The 15,757-nt window shown below is 37.5% G+C and overlaps 1 protein-coding gene across 3 annotated transcripts in view; it reads left to right on the top strand.

Moving 5' to 3' along the window:
- The window catches only part of MAEA (macrophage erythroblast attacher, E3 ubiquitin ligase), a 50,285-nt gene extending 34,825 nt beyond the window's left edge, over window positions 1-15,460 (top strand). For all 3 annotated transcript variants that reach the window (XM_027455709.3, XM_005016135.6, XM_072037851.1), the window contains exons 5-9: window positions 1,984-2,060; window positions 8,259-8,367; window positions 12,799-12,932; window positions 13,607-13,802; window positions 14,220-15,460. In XM_027455709.3, coding sequence (XP_027311510.1) covers window positions 1,984-2,060; window positions 8,259-8,367; window positions 12,799-12,932; window positions 13,607-13,802; window positions 14,220-14,315 — 612 coding nt within the window. In that variant the 3' untranslated portion in view covers window positions 14,316-15,460. The remainder of the gene's footprint in view (window positions 1-1,983; window positions 2,061-8,258; window positions 8,368-12,798; window positions 12,933-13,606; window positions 13,803-14,219) is intronic.
- The last annotated feature ends 297 nt before the right edge of the window (window positions 15,461-15,757 follow it).

Genomic DNA, 15,757 nt, shown 5'->3' with positions numbered 1-15,757 from the left:
CATTAAAGGAAAACCAGAATTGGTATGTAAACACTATTGCATAGTTATACTGCTGGGGAAAAAATAAAATAAATTATAATCTTAATATGATAAGCAATATAAGAAATAAAAAATCTCAATGTGCTATTTTTTCATCACCAATCTTCAACAAACAAGGAGCGAAAAATTTTCCCCATCCCTCTTCTTGGAAAAAAAAAATAATATATATTTCTGCAAGCCCTACTCTTAGATATTTAAAAATCTAAGGCTGTAAGAGATCAGAGTTGGAAGAAAAGAAGTCCCCATGCTTCTTTCTGAAACACAGACATTTCTTGTTTCTGGTTGCTTAGCTACTTATCAGTGTTAATGTTCTAAAACCCAAGCCACCATCTAAACATGAGCAAAATCAAAAAATCAAACGATGTTGGCCTGGGAAAGCACATAGTCCTGTAGTCTTTACAGATGTGAGCCATCTAAACTCTTGTGAATAGCTGCTATAGAATTGTTTCAAGGTATGAAAAGCTGAAATATGTGCATCATCTTCACTGTTCAGGATGTTTTTCTTTCAGTTACACTTGTCTACAGAATTGATAAAGCCATTGACTTGTGGCTTACTTGAAGATTTATTAAAAAAAAAAAAAGACTGAAGACTGTTTCTTGGGCTTTGGGTTTCTTGCTGCTGAAATATTTTAATGAAATACTAAGCCCTATTATTTGGTATTAAAACCATTTAAAAATTTGATTAATTTTATTAATAGAAACAAACTTAGCTAAAATTCTAAATGAGGCTTTTGTGTGGATCTCAACAAAAGGGAATTTTAACGTAATTTTGTTTGAAAATTCCAAATAAAGGAGAGAAGAAATATTTATTCTCTGCTAAATGTAGGTACAAGTACAGAAAAATGTGTAGATGGAAAATAATTCTTCTGTTGCTTAAACAGCTATATTTTATCGAGTAACAAAATGCATCACTTACATTCTAATGTCTACATTTCTAATCTTAAAATAAATGGCTGAAATATGTGCATTAGTCACCCCGGGCTGTTAGCTGATACAAATTTGGAGTTGCTCAAATTCCTCGTGAAGTCACTGAGGAATTTTGATATTATTGTACTGATGGACAATAAACAGAAGGCAACTATTCAGTACAAGCATGGGGGAAGAGAAAATACATTTGGCAAATGGGACAGGGTAACTCAAGGAATAAAGTTATTTTTTAAGGTTCAAAGGACTTTGGGGTTTTGGTTGTAAGGTAATGAAACAGTTGACTGTGTCCCTATGAAGAAGCATAGTGACTTGTTCTTTTAAGGGGGGGCGGGTGGGGAGAATCTGTTTAATTCCATATATTCAAAGTTTTTTATAGATTTTGTGAACTGGTGATGGAATTTGATTTAAAGGGACACTGTCAACTTCATTAGGCTTCAGTTTTTACCCTTTTCCCAAAACAGGTAAATGGCACTTGGTTTTCTTGTTTGAGATTTGTCTTCAGCATGGCTTTTAGATGTTTGACAGCAGCAGCAGGATAAAAGTTTGAAGAAAGGGAGGGGGAGAGATGACTGCAGTAAGCTAAACTCTGTGCTGCTTTTTGGTAATAGAAGAGGTTCAAAGACTCTGCAGTCTTCTGGGCAGACCTCTCTTGTTTAAATTATCACATAGCCCCAGACTTCTGCTCAATCTGCTACTTTAAACTGTAAGATAGTACTAAGAAACCTGTTATTCTCACTTGCATCCCAGATAACGATGGTTTCAGTCATTAGGAAGAAGTTTATCCTTACTAAGTACTGAAATTTCGAAGGAAGCAGAAGGAGGTTTGTTTGCTTTTGGGGAATTCCGTGCTGATGTCTTGTTCGCAAATCAGCGTTTCAACTGTTTTCATGAATACCTAAAAGCAAGGAAACAAGGTTGCATGTTATTAACACTTTTTGTTGTGCACACATAGTATTTAACCTACTGTGCAGTGCAGTTGTGGCACCATCTAAGACCCTGTCTTGTCTTTAATCTCAGAGTTGTCTGGAGTTCAGCCTAAGGATTCAGGAGTTCATTGAACTCATTCGACAGAACAAGAGACTGGATGCTGTGAGGTATGAAATTAGGATGCTTACCGAACAGATTTCTTAATAAGATGGTATAAGATGCTATAATGCTTCATTAGTAACATGTGATTATTACTGCAATACCCAGAAGCCCCACTGCTGCAAAGGATCTTGCTAGCACTGTTGTGATCAGGTTTTGCATTTAAGTTGGGGTGGAAATATTTGAAGGTGCATCTGGAACAACACCGTACCTTTTTAACAACTTACTGTTGTCATTTAAACTCTGCATCTTTTTTACTCCTCAATTAAGGGCTAGGAAGCTATCTGTTTATAAAGCAACTGTGTATTCTGGTGACGTGTAATGAACATATTTACCTTAAACTCATTTTCAAGAGGTACAGCTAGCATCTTATAGGAATTCATTGCAATTTTATCATAAAAATACTAAAATTTTAGCATAAAATTTTATCATAAAAATACTAAGTTTAGTGAAATGTCTGTCTTATACTTAACGTTTCATACAACTCTGTACTGTTATGTGAGGATAACAAGCTATGTTACCCTCTCCCATTCCCTTCCCTTAGTCCTGAATAAAGGAACAAACTCACTGTCCTTTTTCTTTTGAACTTGTTCAGTGTTAGGACTTTGAGAACAAGACAGCACTGCCCAAGGTGGTGTGAATGAGTCAGAGAACAAGTTAGACCAAATCACGAGCTGACTTCAACCATTAAGGTGATCTTTGGCAATTTATGCTTTTTATTGCTAAACCCTAACAATCAGGACCACTAACACCCCAGGATAATGCAGGAAACCAGTTCTGCTGAAATGAGTGGAAGTTTGGTAGTGGGACTATAAAATGTGTTGATAATTCTTAAAAGCAGATCTTGCCAGCACCATAAAGTATGCTGCAGGTGGCAGAGCTGCTGGAGCTTAGACACGGAGAAAGGGGAAAGGAAGTCACAGCAAGTTCTGGTTTGTAAGACCTTTTAAGCCTGGGGTGAGATGACGAGTTTTAATGGCCAGACTTGATGCTTCTTTAATGCATCATGATGATAACGCCGTACCTGAACATTTCCATGAAGTTTGATGTTAAGGCAGTTGCAAGTCTTCCTGCCTTTAAAGCTGTACTAGAAATGGAAACCAGCAGGAGGTTTGTATTTTGTGGAAAAGCTCCTTTTTGGTCAGAGGAGTGCAGAGCTATAGGAAACACAAAGTATCATAACATAACCAAAGACTGAAAGTGTTCTAGCTCAGTTGTCTGCTTTAGATGGAGAAATTCTTCTTCAGGGTGAATGTGATGACTTCTTTTCAATAAAATGGGCGAGAGAGTCTTAGATTAAAAACAAAAAAAGGAAAACGCTGTACAACGTTGTTGAGAGGTCAGTATAATGCTAACACCTCCACCAAAATGACTTGCTTTTTATTTTTAGGGGTTATTACGAACTGTTACTTCTAATTTTGTTCATACCTCGTGTTTGCTTTGAGCTACCTCACATCATTACTACTTTGCCCTACTTGCAACTAAACAATAATTGTTTAGGTCACACCCAAATGTGCAATCTGATAAAACTGCAGCTAATTTTAGCATGCTAATAATTTGGAGGGAAGGATCTACATACTGTCACTTGGAGGTGTGCACGTACCCTTTGATAGAGCTTTCAATCCTAACGAATTAAGTCAGGTACAGATGAAAAGGGTGAGAGATTCAACTGCTTGGTCTGTTTTCTGAAGCCCATTGTGCTCTTTATCCAATGAATACTGTGCCTCTGTGCCTTCAGCTTTACTCTCTTTTTGCCTCTCTGCCAAATGTGCAGTCATGCATCTTAACAATAAATAGTCCATGCTCTAAAAACTATTTTCTTTGAGCTGCAACTTCCTTATGTAGCTTGGAAACCAGAGTTGAAATAAGGAGATGGGCTGAGAATTAGGACAAAGAATTAAGGTCATTCCGTGTTATGTTTTTTACTGAAAATTTGTTTCCTTCTGTTTCTTTTTCCTTATAGAAGTAGTAAAAATTTGCAAGTTGTCACCCTCAGCATTTCAGGACCCAGTGCTCTTGGCATGGGATAATTTGTACTAACATAGGCTTTTATTGTTTTATGGCTCCTCCTTTTTACCTTTGGGGCTTTGTTTCCAAATGTATATTAAAACATATCTAGGTCCTCTGAAATTTAAAACTTACAGGTCCTATTTACATTGCAAATAAGCTTCCATATGCTGTGTCGGTAGGGGTAAAGCACGTGTATTCCATATACCTGTTGGAGTTCAGGGTCACCATGTATTTTTTACTTGGCAGTTAGAATTCACCAGCAGTAATAATGCTGCTTTAACTTTTTAGCAGCTCCTTTTAAATTTATGAGAAGTTGAAGGCCTTCTCAGTTGACTCTCTAATGGGATAAGTTTTGATAATTTTATGCTTTGAGTTCAACTTCTCAATGCTGTCCTTTTCAAGAATGTGGCTGAAAAATGTTAGCTTTTGCCATTACATTCTACTTTGCCTCGAAATAAATGTCTAATGAGTAAGGCACTATGTATTTTAGAAAGGGGTAGCATAAATCTTACTGCTTATAGCAAACTGTTGCAACTGGTGTTTTTATTAGCTTGCTTCTGTTAAGTGCCTGCAGCGGGATTCTTTCAGTATTGTGTCCGAGGTGCAATAAATAGGTCAGGCATCCATTAGAAAGCAGAGAAAGAGGCTGTTTACCAAGTAGTTTCCTGTATGAGTGGAACTCGGGAGAGCTGACATTTTGTTGAAACGCAGCTGGTGTTTAAATAAGTTTGAAAGCTTTGCTTACTGCCTGCTGAGAACCTCTAAAGTGGCATCCTGCTTTTAGGATAAAATGGATGTGAGCCTTAAAAATATATGTTTTATATAATAAGTGTTTGAATTTCAGTAGCTTTTTAGAATATATCTACAAACTGACCTTGCTCTAAGGTAGCTTAGCAGAGTGGTCTTGAGAGAGTTTGTTTTGAGAATGTACAAAAACTGCTACTTTAATACAAAGAGTAAATCACTCCTGCTTAAGTACGTCACAAAGTTCTTCTTAGCCTCCTATGATCAGCCTTTAACTCCTGCAGTCTGTCCAGGTGTTTGGAAAGCTCGTACCTATTTGGTAGCAGCTGATGGCTGATGATGCTAATTGCACGCTTTCAGGGCTCTCACTAACCTCAGTTGGGAAAATCTGAGAGCATTCGGCTACTTTGCTTTCATGGGAGGCTAGAGATGCACGTTTTTAGCCAAGGCTTAATGAAACATCCTGCATGCTTTTTCTTAGGACATAAAGGAGAAAAGTAGTAAAAGGGGGAAAAAAAAAGTTGGTGATGTACAGAGAAAGAGAAAATGACCACAGTCCATTAAATTTCAGTGTACTTACCTCCTGCAAGAGTGTATGTACACAGCCTGTTCCTTCATCTCCATCTCCTTGAAGGAAGTGGGGATGGGGTTTGAACAGTAGCATAAAAATAATTACCAATTAAAAATACTTTTGAGTGCTTGGATTATAGATTTTGCTAGGAGTCACAATGGTCTCTGATATAAGGGCATTCAGACACGGGTCAAAAAGACTGAGCAGGAAGAACAAGTCCTTTCTTGATAACCTCCTATGTTTGTGTTCAGTTATTGATTCTTCCTGATAAATACGTTAGTTCAAGTATTGGGCATCTAGAGATGCATACTCCATAGCTTAAAAGCTTTTTAAAAATCATCGTACCCTTACTAGACAGACTGTAAGTCTTAGCCTTCGTAAATACCCTTTCAGTTTTGGATTTGTCAAGTACACAGTTAGCTGCTCCTCCAGCCCAAGGAGGTGTCGCAATTTCAAACAAACAGAAGCTGACTTTGTCTCTGTAGAGTTTTTAGAATCACTTGGGGATTTGAGGAAAGGAAAAAACTTCCTGCCTATTGCTTTGATCTATCACAAGACTTCGGTTAGTGGTTTCAACGATGGTCCACTGATAATCATTTTTAAAAAAAATGTAGTCCACTGCTATAGCTATACTGACTAATATGTGCTAGTGGTGCTAAAATCATTGTAAATAAGTACTCTGAGGTTCATACACACCTCCAAGAGCATGACGTTTGCATAAAGACAGGGAAAAAAGTGTTGCGAATTAACAAACTTGCTTCTCTTTCTAAAGGATTGTCTTCACTTTTACTTCTGTTTGCTGGCAGTCAGAGGATAAAGTCAGTCCAGACATGAGCATGTCACGCCTTATGGGAAGACTTCCTTGTTTTCTTAAGGGGCAGAGACAGCAGGGAAAGTCAGGAGGTGAAAACTAACAGAAGGTCACTTTAGAAAACGTAATTCCTTCTGGCTGAACCCCAGAAGGCCTCCACACCGCAATTTGTTCACTATTTTTCAAGTAATTGCAGTGCTGGATTGCTGAGCACTTCTCACTTGAAAGGCTAGCACCCATGTAGTGGGGTTTTTATTTACACAGCAAAATACCTATTCTATCTCTTCTTGAACACGTGTGTTGTGTGGCTGGTATTTGCATGTTGCAGCTCAGAGCCCTCCTGGAAGGGGGATGTGAGAGCAAATTGTCAAGGCCTGACAGGGAGAAGGATACACAGTGATAACGAGGATGGTGCAAAGCTGAAGTACCGCTTCTGTTTTAACATCACGCAACACAAGTGCACAGTGATCATTTTAAAATTATTTTTCTTTTCCCTTGTGAGTGTGCACACAGAAATTTAGTTTAACTGGTAGGTCTGAATTTTTGCTTTCCCTAAGCTTTCTTTTAAAGGGCTCTTGCTTTCATCTGCAGGGCTGCACAAACGCTTTAGGTCTCTTCCAGCATGTTCACCCTGCCTCGGCTCTACTCTCAAGCCACAAATTTTGTACTTCTGCTCTCACACCAGTAATCACCTGGGGAGCAATATTTACATTCCTGAATTGCTCACCCAAAATAGGAAGCTGAGTGGAAACAGTCTGTCCTGCATAACTTCCCCTGCTTCCTGCCTTGGGTGGGAGAGGAAGTAGGAGCTCTGAAACGCTGCTGAAGAGCCTGTTCTGGTATTGGTGACCCAGTCACAGCGAGTGGAAGACAGCTTTATAAGTTCTATCTAGATCTTTCTTTTTCTGAACTCAGCCCATGAATTGGACAATTAAGGAACACCATATGCTTCTAAAACAATTTGTACTTTTCTAAAAGATCTTAAGAGATTTTTTAACAAGTTTAAAAGGAACAAACACTCACTAGAGTGCTTCAGAGATGACTTTGTGGCTTCCCTGTAATACAAACTCGGGAGAAATACAGCACAGAGAAGACTTTGCTGCACTTAAGCAATGCCAGAAATCCAATACAGAGCTGATTCTGTACTCAGGCTACTCTGCAATGTTTTCAGTGCTGTGCAGACAGGCTTTTGGCAGAAAAGCTGAACTAATCATCCAGTTTAAAGGCTGGGGGGTTCTCCCGCAGACTTAAACTCCAGCTTGAGAGTTGATGATGTTGAGAAGATGGCATAGGGAAGTTTCATACAGCATTTTGAAGTATTCAGATAGCCTTACCTGATAATTCCCTAGTTTCTTGGTAGTATTTTGTGGAATACCTTAATTTCTTTTTGCTTTAAAGATATCGATAGTAATTCTGCCACTACCTTCAAATATCCAAGTTTTCAGTCTTGTGCGTCTCTTAAGAACAAGTTCACACTGATTATAGGTTATGCTTGTATTTCCCTGGCAAAAAGTAAGAAGCTGCTACTAAAAAGCTTTTTTTTTTGTTGCATTACCCTACAATTTCTAGTGGTCTGTACAGAAAGTGACACTGCCTTCTAGCCTGTACCAAAAAATCACTTACTCAAAAGCAAGCATTCTCCCAAATGTCAAGATAAACAAGATAAAATCAGAAGTGAAGAATTTTTAATGGTTTGTAATACCTGGTTATCAGGCCACATTCCTTTTTGCAAGTGTTTGCAAAAGGAGTGTGATGCATTGAGCTTGCATAAATGGAGACATTTCTTCTAATGGTCACAGACACGTCATTCTGGGTGTCGGTGAGGTTAGACTTCATGCTACAGTAGGAAGTTCTGGTTTCTAAAAAACTACAGCATGAAATTGCTAATGTTTAAAGTCATTCTTGCATTCCCATTTGTAGGATGTTTTTAAAGCCCTTAAGTGCACCACCTTTTTGATTTTGTGTATTGGGAATAGAATCTCGAGTTTTTCTCTGAACTCTAACGTAGCTATATTAATTTACTTGATTTAGAAGCAAATGTATCTAAAAGGTCTAAATTCTGTATTTCAGACATGCAAGGAAGCATTTCAGTCAGGCTGAGGGAAGCCAGCTGGATGAGGTTCGACAAGTGATGGGAATGTTGGCCTTTCCTTCAGACACTCATATCTCCCCCTATAAGGTAATATTATGCTTGAAATTCACTGATACAGCAGAATAAGAAAACATACTTGTAATTCTTTCCTCACAGGAGAATGCAGTGATAATCTGTAGATAAAATAGTTTTTTTAGTTCTTCTTTCTAAAATCTATCTTTATAGTCCTTAATTTTAATACCAATCCTTGCCTTTATGTTAATACAGATAGTAATAACTCAATGTTGGCACTAAAGATTTGGGAGCGGAAGCATGACATGCAAATATATAGCAAGAGACAGAAGATGGGGAAGTAAAAGGAAAAAAAGAAAAAAGATATCAGGCTGTAGCATTAATACACTAGCAGTAGTTCTTTATTGTACTCAAATTAATGTTCTTGTGGTTGGGATGAAGAAGGATCATTTGGATGATCTGAAAAGAGTATTTCTAATGCTTAAGGGGGTTCATTTATTTGAGCTATACAAATTAATATAGGTATTAGTGATAATAACTACATCTAAATTTGAATTAAATGAAATTCATAGGCAGTTACTGTTCTTACAGATGGCAAGTTTATTCTGTGCTCATGTGCTAATTCTCTTCAATTTCTTCTAATGTCATACTGGAGGCAGAAAGTAGACAAGAGTAGAGCTGGCAAAGCAAGACAAGAATCCTGTGAAATGCCATGCCAATATCTGGCAATGTCAATATATAAGCATGGTTTTTAAACAATTGATGCTGAAATCAATTGTTTAAAAACAAACAGAATTAATGTCAATTGCTTTGCTGATCCTGGAGTCCCAGAAGGACCCTGGTATTTTGTATTCTACGTAGGATACAAGAACATAGATGGTGTAAAAGACTAGATGTAAGACTGCTTTTATTGCTTTGCTAGTTAAAGAAATAAGCAGGAAATAACCAGCACTTGAAGCACAATAGAGGATTTTAGATAGAATGTTGCAGTGAGAGAGAGCAAGGAAAAAAGCTAGGATTGTTTCACATACAAGCATCCTATTGGAACAAGTTCCCTATTCTTTATGAATCTGATGTAAAAAACCTAGTTTATGTAAGTTATGGTTTTGGTCCTCGAATAATTACCTGGATAAAACAGAATTGGTCTAAACTTGTTTGGAGATGCTTTTAGCATGTTGACTGCGAGTTGTGTGCGTAAATGGCTCCTTAAAATAGCTTTAAGTAGAATTACCTCTAAATCAATGAAAAGACATCTCTAACGAATTGATTTTTGTTAACTCAGGGGAAGAAGGTTCTTTACAACCAATTAAATGAACTTTCTCCGGCTTGTTGTCCTGTCTTTTAGTACTTGAGGAGAACTTGTAGAAAGATAGACATTTTAGTGTTGTGGAAAAACAAGCTCGTTTCTTTTGATATTTTGTGACCACGCTTGTGTAGCTCTGGCTAGAATTATTCCGTCTGGGCATTCAGTAACTGTTTTTGTGTTCAGTCACCTAGGCTCTCAGTCAGAGGATTTTCTTGATCATTTGTGGTACTTTTGCTCTTAATTAGGGATCTAATTTAGACTCTTCTCAGAAATTGCCTTAAGGTCAGAACAAAAGCTAGAACTCTGGGAACATTCCGGTCCTAGATGGGGCATTTGATAGAGCAAACAGTTATGCAGTGTGGTGGCAGAAATAATGCTTTTTGCTTTACTAAATGCTTACACATTTCTTGCCTTAACTCTTGCCTACATCTGTATGAGTTCTCAGCCTCAATTTTCCTTGTAGATTTGTAGCATTTAGAGTCAGGCAAATACTTCTTTTCGGATTCTACAGGATTCTTTCCTTCCCCATGCATTTACATCTGAATGTTTTTCTGCTGCTTCCTCGTGTCATGTCACCTCTTTCTTTGTGCTGTTTTTTTTGTTTGTTTTTTTTTTTTTCCACTGTAGACCTGCAGTTGGTCCAGCTGTTTCTACTGTGAGACGTTTTCCTTTTATCTCTCATCTACTATTCCTGGTGGTTCTGCATCTTCGGTGTAGTTCCACTCTCCAAATGCTTGTCAGAAAATCAAACCAGGACTGGTTTGAGCTGCATCTGTTCTCTACCTTTTTTAAAACTGGGAACATCTTTAGATAAAAATAAAGCGCCAAAAATGTCAACTTTGCAGATTCTGTCTCCAGTCCAATAGTCATTTTTGCCTTTGTTCATGGAGACAAAATTTCATTCTGCATTAACACTTATGACTTATGTGTAAACCAGTTCTCCACACTATTCAGGTAGCTCTGTTGTTAGTTACAGAAGGCAAGGTGAAATTTCTGCACTTAGGTCATTCCAAATCCACTCTAGCACTTCTATAAAAGTTGGCCTTTTGCAGTTCTGCAACATATTTCCTAAGTTTCTTTCAAATGTAGTTATTTTAACATGTAACTTTAAAATAATGATGAAAGACTTGCTGTCCTGGTTTCAGTTAGAACAGAATTAATTTTCTTCCTAGTAGCTGGTGGAATGCTGTGTTTTGGCTTAGGATGAGAAGAGTGCTGATAACACCCCGATGCTTTAATTGTTGCAGAGCAGTGCTTATGCTAAGCCAAGGACATCTCAGCCTTTTGCTCTGTCCTGCCAACGGGCAGGCTGGGGGTGCAGTAGGAGCTGGGAGGGGACAGACCCAGGACAGGTGACCCAAACTAGCCAAAGGGGTATTCCATACCATCTGACGTCATGCTAAACAATATATAGGGGTGGCTAGCCGGGGGGAGGGGGCCGGACTGCTCGGGGTTAGGCTGGGCATCGGTCAGCGGGTGGTGAGCAATTGCATTGTGCATCACTTGTTTGTACATATTATTATTACTTTCCTATTATCACCATTGTATCATTATTATTATTATTGTTATTATTATTTTGTTATTATTATTTTCCTGTCTTATTAAACTGTCTTTATCTCAACTCACGGGCTTCACTTTCCATTTCTCTCCCCCGTCCCAGAGAGGGAGAGAGGGTGAGCGAACGGCTGCGTGGTGTTTAGCTGCCGGCCGGGTTAAACCACGACACTTGCTCATAAAATACTTTTAAATATCTATATGTCTCAGGCCAGTCTGATCTTTCTGGGGTGGGGGAATTCAAGAGTACGGGTTACAAGAGAAGGCGGTGCTGGAGTCCATCCTTCTTCATTCCCCCTTCTTGCATGAGCAGCAATTTGAGGAAGTAGAGAGGGCTGAGGTGGTACAGAGTGAAGCGTGAAGACTGATGTCTGCATCACAGTAATGTCACTGCCTAATTACTTTTGGTATATCATGTTTTGAATTTGCTGCTGCTGCTACCTCTGTCTGTCCTTAAGTCTTTAAATAACTTTCTTTAAAAACATGCTTAATGAACTAAAAATATTGTTTCTTCTAGCTGCCTCCAAGTATAGAATGTGCAGTTGATAATATTCAGCTTCTTTCTAAATTTCTAAGAGTGGTCAGCACTGCCATTTCTCATAACAAATAACACAGGTTATGGATACAAAGGAGGAAAGAACAAGGTCTTTACCTGTATATGTGAAATATCACAAGTATATCTTCAGTCTTCGCTTCCTACGTTTCACAGCGTTATTTTTAGGGTTCAAAATATTCTTCTGTGGGCTTGTGGGCTTAGTTCTTTTTTTTTTTTTTTTTTTTTTATATGGAAGCTACATTAACTACTGTTCCCTGTTCTTTAGGGTAATTCTCAGCATTACAGTACATACTAATTCTGTCCTTAAATGCATAGCATCCTCTAAGCTGGAGTTGTGCCAGCTCTTCGATTTAAAGCCCTTCTTCCCCTCAGAAATGATATGAAATTCTGTAAATACATATATATATAATATATATTAGAGAGAGAGAGAGAGAGGTTACATCAGAAAGAGGTATCAGTAGAATTAGCCTGAGTTGAGGTTAAAAATAAAAAAGCTTCTAATTATTCAACAGATGTTTGCCCAGTGTGATGTTGGTTCAGAGGCTGTAGAGCAAACACCCACATGCTAATGTTGCTTCATAGGTAGACTGGCATTCTAGAAAGGAAAAAAAATAAAGCTTTACCGGGATTTACATACATTAATTAGAGCATTGGGTAGATGGGGAAGTGGGGACATAACACTTAAATCTGCAGTTAGATCACTTTTGATAGAGCAGAGAGCATAGGTACAGAACGCTTATCGCAGAGTCACTTAATTAGAACACAGTTGTGTTTGCTGTAAAAGCTAACGCATTTTCTTTAAGCTAAGATCTGATGGCATTAGAAGCTCGTGTGCACAAGTATAATGGAAAGTAAGTTTGGAGGTGGGATATCGGTCCTCTATTTTATGTAATAATTGATCTAAATTTCTAAAAGTTAGTGTTAAAAGGGCCTTCCTTAACAAGTACCCTCATGCTGTGCATTAACGTGTATATGTCTAGTTTGTAATGGATTCAGTCCAGTGAGTGCTGTACGATTTACCCCTCCCAGACTCCCTTCCAGGACAACTAAATTAAAAACAACTTATAGCTGTGGTGTTTTTTTTTAACAGGATCTCTTGGACCCTGCTCGATGGAGAATGCTGATCCAGCAGTTTAGATATGATAACTACAGACTACATCAGCTGGGAAACAATTCTGTTTTTACTATAACACTCCAGGCAGGCCTTTCAGCTATAAAAACACCGTATCCTTTAATGCATGTACTGCCAGCAAGCACAAGAGTGTTTTTTCTTCTACGAATGCTTTTCAGAGAACTCAAAGAGGAAATCCGGCATTTAAATACTTTTATTCATGAGTTTAAGTGAAGTATGAATTGGCTTCTATTAAATTAAGGACAGATTGTAATAAATGGCATTACAGTAAAAGAAAGGGGACAGTAGGAGTGGAGGGAAAAAAATAAGGTGCAGTCTATGCTGTTTTCATACTAGGCCATCTTTCCATCTGTCCTTAGGTAACACACTTGCAAAAGTTGGTGAGCCGGTGAGCAGGACTATGATTTTTATTTTTTTTAATACTTACAAATTTATTCTGTTTGGTTTTGACATGAATATTCAAATATATCCTGCATCCTTGGAAACTTAGGTTTCCTACACACTGTGGTGTATTAGAGAAGTAACGATGCTATGGACATGCTTTAGAGTGGAAACTTCACCTGTGGAATGTGGCTGGTACTTTTTGCTCACTCTTACTCATTTTTGAAACCAAGCATTTGACTTTTAGATGTATATATTGAACTTGAATAGTTAAGTACATTCTATAACCTATGCTATATTGCACAATTTACTGCTTTTCTAATGTATTTTGTGAAACTAATTCATGTTGCATTCTTTGGTTGTACCTTAACTTGCTGTTAAATAGACAGTGTTATAAAGAGGACGGGAGTTCAAAAAACCCAGACTGCCCTGTGTGTAGCAAATCCCTGAACAAGCTGGCTCAGCCTCTGCCTATGGCACATTGTGCCAACTCCCGACTAGTCTGCAAGATTTCGGGGGATGTAATGAATGAAAATAATCCTCCTATGATGTTACCAAATGGATATGTCTATGGATACAATGTAAGTGTTGAAATCAATGACTTTCTGAAGTCTAAAATAGCAGTGGTCACAGAAACTTCCTAATAAAAATAAGCTTTTAAAGTTTGTTAGGCAGACAGAAGCATCATCTCTATTAGCAGAACATATGTAGCTTTTAACAGTAAATTTTAAGGGACTATATGTGATAAAATTGTTTTTTAAAGAAACTAATGTGTGATTGAATGCAGGAGTTAATAGCATGAAATCAAATGGCAATGGAAATTTTCTTCTTTGGAGGGTGTTAATACAGAGTAACTTCTGTGGACAAAGATGTTTTGACCTCAGGGTATAACTTTAAAAAAAAAAATGTTATTTACTAAACTGTTAAGTAATGTTTTGAGTTACTAATGTTTTGGTTTTCTGTTGTGAATTTTACCTTTTGATTTCACTCTTTTCTAGTCTCTGCTTTCTATTCGTCAAGATGACAAAGTAATTTGCCCAAGAACCAAAGAAGTCTTCAACTTCTCACAAGCTGAGAAAGTCTACATCATGTAGGTCCGTAAAACACACGCTGAAGTGCCGCTGGAATTTTGACACAGTGTATATTGGCATACCCTGTAAAGGGGGGGGCCTTAATGTGTGGCAAAGAAGCAAAACCTGCCACCTTGGCGGTCAGACCTGTCGGTGGCATTATTGTTTCTTGCGACCAAAGATCAATGAGCAACAATAAACACTCGTTTAAAAAAAAAAAAAAAGAGAGAGAGGAATTATGACTTAAGTTTGTACTTGAATAAAAACAAAAACAAATTTTGATTGTTAAGGTTTTGTAACATAAGGTGAAAAATTGGACTCTTCTCAAAAGTACTTTCATCTTCTAAAGGATAACTTTCTTTAAAGATGGACACTTGCACTGGGGGAAAAGTTGCAACAGATTTGAAACTAAATCCATTTTTCTTCCCTCTTCTTCACAATTGTCCAAGACCCTTTTGTTATGAAAGATTTCAGTACCACAAATATGTTCTCCTTTAAGCTCCTCTTTGCCTTCTTTATGATCCTCTCGTGAAGTAATCATGAACATGAATAATCATGAACATGAATCATGTAACTTATTTCCATGGGAAGGTATTGATGTCATTGACACAAGACTGGCTTCTCTGGAGGATCAACTAGGGACTGGTTTGAAGGAGTATGAAGTCTTTTTCCAAACCCAAATATTCTAAGGAGGTTGCATAAGTATCAAGAGGAACCGAGAACATTTCAGGCAAAATCCAATGCTTGTTTAAATGTTCTTTTTCCAGTCTACCATAGTGTTAAAGTCCTTCTAAAGTTATTAGTTATGTGCATAGGGTTCAATATGAAATCATTAGTGCTACTGCCTTATTTCTTGCTTTGAGAATGTACTCACATGAAAATGAGCTGGTATTCTTAAGTGTTGGGCGAAGTTTTCTGAAGATGCCTTGCAGGATGATTACATAATTTTAGGGTCTAAATAGTATTCATTACTGAAACTAATAGTTCAATTTTACTGACTACAGAACACATCCTTATGACTTTTGAAAAGAATTAAACCATTGTAGTTTAAACAAAACCATATTGTAGAGGTTTGTATTTAGCGCTTATTTTTGCATGTTGATGTTGATTAGCTAATAAAAGATTGTAAATGTAAAACATGTTAATAAAAATTGTTTTCCATTCCTTGATTATATAAAATAAGAAAGTTGCTTTGTATTTCAACATAAAATCTTTATAAGGGTCTCAAAAGGAGTACAACTGCCACGTGTCTTTCACTGTTCCGCAAGATAAATTATAAATAAGAGCACCTCAGTCAAATATCTGGTTTTGGTTTAAATTTCTCGTGAACTGTACACCATAGTCTACATTCCTGTCAATTCTGTCACTTCCTACAAGATTCCTTAATGTCCTGGAGATCTTCTGTTAAAATGATTTTGTAGGGGATGCTAGATCTGAGGATTTGATACATCACTGAGAGCTTTAAA

Source organism: Anas platyrhynchos, chromosome 4 (assembly GCF_047663525.1).
Source record: "Anas platyrhynchos isolate ZD024472 breed Pekin duck chromosome 4, IASCAAS_PekinDuck_T2T, whole genome shotgun sequence".
Classification (NCBI taxonomy): Eukaryota; Metazoa; Chordata; class Aves; order Anseriformes; family Anatidae; genus Anas; species Anas platyrhynchos.
The sequence above is the reverse complement of the archived record's forward strand: the minus strand, read 5'-3'. Positions and strand labels throughout refer to the sequence as shown.